An 8,323-nucleotide genomic window follows, 5' to 3' on the forward strand; every position below is an offset into this window, starting at 1 on the left:
TCAATATTGCCCTGATTGTCATAAAGGGTTTGCTAAAAATGAATTCCAAATTTATGATCTTTACTTTTGTAACGAGCCACCAGAAATATGAGACATGTTCGTGTGTCTATCGAACTATTTGTGGCTCGAAAATGAAGGAGTGATTTTTTTTTCTTTATGTTTCCGAGCAGACTTCACTGTATCAGACATAGCTCCTGTACAATTGTATCAGACCTGTACTGCCTGTTTATTACTGTGCACTTGCTGTTTTCATGATTTTTCAGAACGGTAAAAAGATTCCGTAATTTGCTTCCAACTGAGCAGTTTGAAACTTCCCTGGTGATACAAAATTAAAAGTGATTGCATATCTATCTATATATATATATAATTGAACAGCCATGATATCAGAACCAGTTCCAGTGGATCGTCACTTCTGCAAAGTGGACAATTTACCTTTAACACAGGCTTTCTGTTTTCTGTCAGTTTCTGCTTCTCGACCATTTCGGGTTCTCAAACAGTTCGCCAGATTCTAGTAGTGCCTTGGTCAAGTCCTTCTAAACTCCATGCACGATACACATTTGGCTCACTCCTTTTTTCATTGCAATATGTGTCATGAAGAAAACTGAACACAACGATCCGCGGATGCAGCGAATCTAAAACAAAAAAGGAAAATTTCTGGAAAAACTCATATGTCTAGCAGCATCCGTCGAGACAAAGAGACAACGTTTCATGTCCAGAGACACTTCCTCAATTCAGAATACGCGTCACTGGACCTGGAGATTTGTCTGTGCTTTCTCTCTTCACAGATTCTGTTGAGTTTCTCCAGCAATTCCCTTTGTTCATATCATGCACCCTGCTCGTTTCGGCAATCACAGGACACACCAGCGATATGAACAATCTAACATTCTGGATATCTGTTATTGTTTGAACAGAACACAAGGAGCTGCGGCTGGTGAATGGAAAGCATGGCTGTGAGGGAAGAGTGGAGGTGTTCTACAATGGGACCTGGGGAACAGTGTGTTCAGACACATTGGATCCACACGTTGCCAAAGTGATTTGTAAACAGCTGCACTGTGGTGCGTTCCAGTATGTTGAGTACGACGCTCAATCATTCGGAGCAGGAACGGGAACTATTTGGCTCGATGAGATGGAGTGTCTGTCACACGAGTCGACACTGTGGCAATGTAACACAGATCCGTGGGGTCAACACGACTGTCAACACCGGGAAGATGCTGGTGTAGTTTGTTCAGGTAACATGACAAGCCTTCTCAATGTTCGGGTGTCATTTCAAGCATGAATTCCCAATAGATTGAGCATCTTTCTCCTTCCAACAGAGAGCAATGTGACAAAGGAGCAGACCCTCAGTTCAACTTACTGCCAACAACAATTAGGTGCGTCTTCTTTCTCTATGTGCCAATTCTTGGAGATTCTGCTTTGCACTGCATTCAATAATAATCAGTTCTGTACCACAGATAGGCAAGACAGTGTGCACTTGCATGGAGGAAGCAGCAACTGTTCTGGAAGAGTGGAAATCATGTGCGATAAACGCTGGGGAACGTTGTGTGGCAATTCCTGGGATATAACTGATGCTAATGTTGTCTGCAGAGAGCTGGGATGTGGCTTCGCTCTATCAGCCCGAGATGAGGCCGCTCTCTCGCAGGAGAAAGATGTTATCTGGCAGAATGATGTGAAGTGTAAGGGAAGAGAATTCTCTCTGTTGGACTGTCTCTCCGCAGCTCCAGCTAAAAGCAAGTGCAACCACAAGGAAATTGCCAGTGTAAAGTGTTCTGGTAAGATTGATGCTGACTGACGTGCGCCATTAATGTTAAAAATCAGGGCAACTATTTGATTTCCTAAATTACATTTCCCTTCATAACTATTCGTACTTTCTGTTCCACAGGATCCGAGTTGGTGACGGTCTCCCCTTCACCTCCACCTGCGGGTATTTATGACTGATACTATTATTAGTATTTGTGTTCGCGTTACTTTCCTGAAAAGTGACATTGATGCTGTTGGCATTTTCACGATTTGGACGCTAGTGTCATTGTTTCCTTAATGATGATTATTCACAATTTTCCATGACAGACCTTAACTATGCTAAACCCATTTGTACTCCCTCCTTTAAGGGCAGGAAAGTCCGTCTATTTCCATGCCTGTTGTCGTCTGTTCATCTTTGGGAGTCTTGTTAATCTGTGAGTTAATCGCATTACTGGTGGTCATGCAAAGAAAATTGCAAATGAAAGGTAAGCATCATATCTACCGACTGAGCTAACACTGCGTCACTTTCACTGTTGCATATGTTCTCGGGGCTGTACGTTTTTATTGCACTTTTCGAGCATTTGACTGAGATGGTCACGATTGTACGGCAGGTCTTGGCTGTTTGTTTTCTTCGAGGGACTTTGCCCAATGAAACGCTAAGTTTTAATAAACTCTCAGATAAATGCATCAAATCTGTAAATAGCAGTTAAAAGAATATTCTAACTGTGTGAAGTATGCATCAAGTCGCTCAATATATTTGGAGAGAAACTGAATTAACGTATAATGTGGAGTTGCTACAGTCATTATCATTGGGAAAGAAATATAATGACTGCACTTTCTTATCTTTCAGTTAACATATACATGACATTCCAGAGCAGGTCAATGACGGCAGCAATATGTCTCCATTTCATTGAGTTATTTGCAGACTGCCTCTAAATATTTCTTCATTAGTTACTATTATTTATGGTTCTTCAGTGTCTGGGTGCTGCTACCACAACCCAAGATCATTGAGAGGATTAAGGGTCCTTTTAAGGGAACTTCCAGTTAGGCAACAATTGGCTTCCCTTGACTGAGCAAATGATACTTCTGTACTTTGCACAATAATTTAAAAGCGTTTGCTTGGGAACCATTTTCCACGAGTTGGCAATGACAATCAACACTAATAACAATCATTTTCTATCCTTTCACATGCTCTTAATTTTCCTTTACATATAGCCATAAAAACTAGGCACTTAGTCTATCACGATCAAAGTCATCAAGGTGCACCTTATTTCATTCGTCTCACGTTTTGGTTTTTAACGAATTGTCATAATTCTGCAATTGTTTAATGAAAGTAGTCCAATTCTAACAACATTATTATCAACCTTGTTTGTTAGCACCACGGTATGTTGAACATTAATTTGTAATCTCCTCAATGGTATCAAGTTTTTTAAAAAAAATATAGGTTATTAGCATTTTCGTTTTTTCATTGCATGAAAGAGTTTCATTTTCTGCACTCAACATTTTCACTCACATTTACGAGCTGAGAATTTTCTTGAATAGATGTTTGAATCAGCAAAATTAGAACAAAATACCCAAATTTATACCAACAAGAACATCTCCCTCTTTCTGTTTAACATACTAGGTTCGGTAACTGATGTGACATGGAAATTAATCATGGCCTGTTCACTTGTTTTTCCAATATGTTCTCCCTTCAGCGATCAGTTAATGTTGTGTGAAGATTCTAATCTACAGCATTGTGTGAACTCGTTCTTCTCTCCCCTGGTTCTTCAGATATAAACACCTTGTTTCTGCGAGTGTTCAGCTACAAATGCTGACCAGTCTATTGTTTATTCTACAGAACTTTACCTTGGTGGCAGAGGCTCACGCCTTGGTTTGTACCAAGGAATTTATGAAGAAATTGAGAATATTCCCCCTTGCAAGAGGACGGATCACAAACATGGACCAGGTATATATTTCCTATTTTATCGTGAATCATGACTGGATAAGTGTAGCTTCCATTTAATTTGCAGTCTTCCGTGATCAATGACTGAATGAACATGATTATTAGTTAAAACACAGTCGTCGTGTGTGGGAAGCTATCTCATTAACTGTGTCTCTGTCCGCTTTTCGTGAGATGAAGAATTTCAATATGATAATTCCCACTGGCCTACATTCCTGATAGATTATTTCTGGCATGCATTTGAAAATGCAAACAGAACTATCAATTTCACTTCTACCCTGGTTCCACCCTGACCCCTTCAGATGGCTGGACAACTAATCAATTCGTCATTGATTTTAAAATAATATAACTTTTGCAGTAAGTATGGATTAGACAGCACCAAAGAGCGGAAGCAAAATTGAGGAATCAATGTATAAACAAATATGATGAATCACAGAAGATGAGTGGTGCTGAAAGTGTGCATATGACTCTGAAACTTTGCAGGTGTTCAGATACAGTGTAAATGAATGGAAAGAAAATGTCTGGTAGATGATAAATGTGAAATTATCCATCTTGGTTGGAATAAAATTAGAAATGACTATTATTTGAACGGACATGGCCTGAAAAGTACAGATAGCAGATTTAGGACTAAATTGAGGAGGAACATTTTCACCCACAGGATTGAGAATTTATGGAATTCCCTGCCTCATCAGATGTTTTTAGAACTGGGGTGAATAATGTTTTGAACGTTAAAATCGTGAGTAAGTCGAACTGAAGCCACGAAAAGATCAGTCACGATCTTATTGAACGGCGGAACTGGCTGCAACAGTCAGATGGAGTACTCCTGCTCTTAGATCTTATATCATATTCCTTCCCGCAGTGGGTTCACTTGAAATTATTCCAGATATTTCTACAGGCACGATTAAAGAACAATACTTTCTGTTGTCACCCTGCAATTAATAACATAAAACCTTCATCTACAGTCCATAAGTCTACGACATACAGGATCAGGATTAGATCATTTGGCTCATCGAGTCTATTCTGTCATTCAATAAGGGCTGATGTGCTTCTCAACCACTTTGCGTTGCCTTCTCCTTGGATGTTTTTATCCCCTTATTAATCAATAACCTTTGTATTTCTGTTTTAAATACACACTGATTGGCCTCAATAGCCATCTGTGTTCCATAGATTCGCAAGCCTCTGGTTGAAGAATATTTGCCTCATTCTAAATCTTATTGATCCTGGCTTCTCTTGGAAATCGAGTTTGAAAATAACTCTCCATTTTTATTTTTAGTAATTTATGCTTCCATTGACTCACTCAATCGCATTGAATACTACACCAGTCACAACTTGACTGACTATAATCCCGGATCTGAAAATCTTGAGGTGAAATCTAACAGCATTCCAGGTGTGTATAGCATCACTTTCTGTCAATTAATTTTCGTCCCACACCCTCTAAGCTGTCCAAATCTTAACGATTGCAACCCTCACAAGGTAGTGTGACCACTGGAATATTTGTTAAAGAGAAAATCGCTGTTTTGATACCACATGATCATGGACATGATCTGTCCGGCTGTCTTGTTGCTTACAGAGATTGTAGAGCCTATGGCCTCTACTTGTAATGTGCAAAGAGACGTGCGTTCGATGTCGTTGCTTTCAGGAACTGCACTCACACCCATTCCCGAAGAAGAATGCGTCTCCTTAAGCTGAACATTACAAAAACAACCAGGTTATCATTCTAATCGCATTTTTCCAGCACACCTTGGCCCACAGCCTTGTATGTCTTGACATTGTAAGTGCATCACTGAATACGTTTTTGAGCGGGTTTTGCCTCTATCACCCTTCCTGGCAGAGAGTCGAAGATTTCCTCTTTACTTCTCCCATCACTTCTCTGAAATGTATGATCCCTGATCTTTGATCTCTCCACCAAAGAGAAATGTTCCTCCTGTCTTCCCCAACTACTGTCGTCATCATTTCATGACTCATCGCAGGCATGCCAGCGACTCTGCATGCTCAGCTCCAAGTCAATCAATTGCAAAACAGATACAGCGATAGGTCTCTCAGCCCTTCGTAACTCTTCCTCCTTTCAATGAGATAATTCCAAACTATGATGTGGCCTAAATCCAGCTCCCTACCTTTGAAGCATGTCCATAAATACCTTTGATCAACAATAATCTCGGCCACATTTAAAATTAAGAATTGATCAGACATCAGCTAATTTTTGGGAAATATATTTCCAAACCCTGTACAGCTTTATCCTTTCTTGACATCTTCCCTGAACGGTCTGGCATTAATTCTGTGTATAACACCTCGAGCTAAAATAGTCTAATCAGTTGAAGTAGTTTACTTTATGTTCCCTGTCTTATGCGGGTTATTATCTTGAATAATTCAATCAGATAATCTTTCACCTTCTCATTTCCACAGAAAACAATCCCAATTTGCACCAACTCTGCTCATTCCGTAACTTCAGAATTATGACCTAACTCTTCTGGTCTCAGTTTCCAGCACTTGCCTTATCTGAGACATTCGTCTCGTTTTCTAGTTATCGTTGTTGTGTATTTCAATTTGTATCAGTGATGCTCATCTTTCTCTCCAGGTCGAATTCGTGGTGAGTATGACGATGTTGAGACTGAAGATGCAGAATGTCATGATGCAAAGTTACAATTGGACAGTGATCCTGATGAACCCCTCACACTTACAGATGATGACAGTGGTCTTTGTTCACTCGGTGAGTTGAATAACAGATACTCACATCTTTAACCACCGTTCTATGCATTCACACTGCCATAATTCCTTTCCATTCCATGATAATATTATATTTGCTGAAAATCCAAGAACAACGTCCAAACCTGTGCCTCATTTCCACACCTTGTCACTGAGAAAGCAATGTATTATTGGAGAACGATTTTTATTTCAATAGCATGAAGAACCGTCTTTAAAAAATGAATTCGATGCTATTCATCATACACTGCATTGTGTCAGTTCTTCGAATAGCTGATGTTCACCTAATTTTGTAATTACAAATCTACAAAATTGCTGTTTCAATGCGTCATCAACTGGCTGTATGGAGAATATGAAAGATGGGGTTTTACGTGCTCAACAGTTTGAATGGTTTAGTTCTTGTAGCTCACAGGGAATACAGAGCCTAGGACCTTTACTTGTAATGTGCAAAGAGACGTGTGTTTGATGTGGCTGTTTTCAGGAACTGCACTCACACCCATTCCCGAAGAAGAATACGTCTCCTTAAGCTGAACATTAAAAATGCCAATAACTCACGATTGCCTTTGAAACCCATACTATCTGATCAGCTCCTTAACCATTTTAGTGTTTTCGAATGGCCTTTTGGAAAAGAAGAACTGCTCCAATGTTCCTTGTATTCCCAGTTATCCGCTTCCATTATTCTTCACCTTCTCTCCTTTTTCACAGAGAGTTGTTTAATTACTGTTGTGAGAACTCTCCTGTAACATGTAGCAGTCACCACACTGACAAACAAGCTCCTGTGTTTCTTTGAAGAAGGGTCACTGGGCCTGTAACTTTAACTTTGATGTGCTCCAAACATGTGTCCAGACATGCTGGGTTTTTTCTAGCAATTCCCGTTGTTTGTTTCTGATTACGAATGGGCAAATGAGCTTCCCTGCACTGCATGATTCGATAGAACTGTGATACAGCCATTGCCATGTTACCTCTGTTGTCCAATCAGAAAATACATCTGACTTCCCCTGATAACTCGCATATCGGTGGCGCCTTCACTGTTGACATGCACTGGATGTGCAATCCAAACTTTTACAACGTACGCATCAAACCCATAATTGCTACGTTTCCCTCTGAGTTCCAATGTTTCTGATGCAGAGGAGAGAATGGGATGCCCCGGCTTTCTCCAAAATTCTGAAATATCTTGAGCACTATGTAATGTTGAAAATCATCATGGGAAACTTGACATTTATTTTTCAGTTAAACATTGAATACATTCGTTAGGATTGTTTAAATTAGTGAAGAAAACAACTTTTATTGTTTCACAGAGATCTATTAAATTGTTTTAGGAGTGCGAAAGAAACCATAGATATTTGTTTATCTTGCATTTTCAATCAACATCTCACCTGCAAAATCGTGCATGGCCAATGATATACTTTTGAACATTTCATAACTACTATCATTTAGGATATTACCCAGCCAATATTCGCACAAACCAGAGGCGATGATCATTATATAATATTTTGAGTGAGCTTGTTGATTGTAGAATAAATATTGGCCCAGTGATCACTTGCTGCACATATCTCTCTAATCTTCAGAGTAATTTCCAGGCTGTCGTTTGCATCCAGCTAAACACACAGATAGATAAACATGTCAATGTGACTTCCAAATATGGCCCGTCATCAGTCTGACCTTGCTGAGGCAGAATTAGTCTTGTCCCTACTCCATGGAGTGAGAGTTTCAGCTCGGGATTGGTAGATTCATGTGCTGTGAATAGAGCCAGAGGTGACTTGAATGCGTGGACTCAAATTATTTTCTTTATCATTTCAGGTAGATTTTAGAAGCGATTTCAACATGGGACGTCCTAATATTGCGAGAAGTCGCCGACTATCGTTTTGAATCTCAAAAATATTTTTCTCAATATAAGCTGCAACTGGTTGTAATTCAGTAGCATGTACTTTCGCATTGAAATGT

General features: G+C 39.6%; 1 protein-coding gene across 1 annotated transcript in view; it reads left to right on the forward strand.

Moving 5' to 3' along the window:
• LOC148144483 (scavenger receptor cysteine-rich type 1 protein M130-like) overlaps positions 1–7,718 on the forward strand; it is a 33,023-nt gene extending 25,305 nt beyond the window's left edge. Inside the window, exons 9-16 of the mRNA XM_087975340.1 lie at positions 912–1,229; positions 1,452–1,769; positions 1,880–1,921; positions 2,106–2,222; positions 3,578–3,685; positions 4,953–5,066; positions 6,255–6,386; positions 7,699–7,718. Coding sequence (XP_087831466.1) covers positions 912–1,229; positions 1,452–1,769; positions 1,880–1,921; positions 2,106–2,222; positions 3,578–3,685; positions 4,953–5,066; positions 6,255–6,386; positions 7,699–7,718 — 1,169 coding nt within the window. The remainder of the gene's footprint in view (positions 1–911; positions 1,230–1,451; positions 1,770–1,879; positions 1,922–2,105; positions 2,223–3,577; positions 3,686–4,952; positions 5,067–6,254; positions 6,387–7,698) is intronic.
• The last annotated feature ends 605 nt before the right edge of the window (positions 7,719–8,323 follow it).

Source organism: Chiloscyllium plagiosum, unplaced genomic scaffold, assembly GCF_037043375.1.
Source record: "Chiloscyllium plagiosum isolate Xiang-an unplaced genomic scaffold, Cpla_swu_hap1 HiC_scaffold_27, whole genome shotgun sequence".
NCBI classification, from domain to species: Eukaryota; Metazoa; Chordata; class Chondrichthyes; order Orectolobiformes; family Hemiscylliidae; genus Chiloscyllium; species Chiloscyllium plagiosum.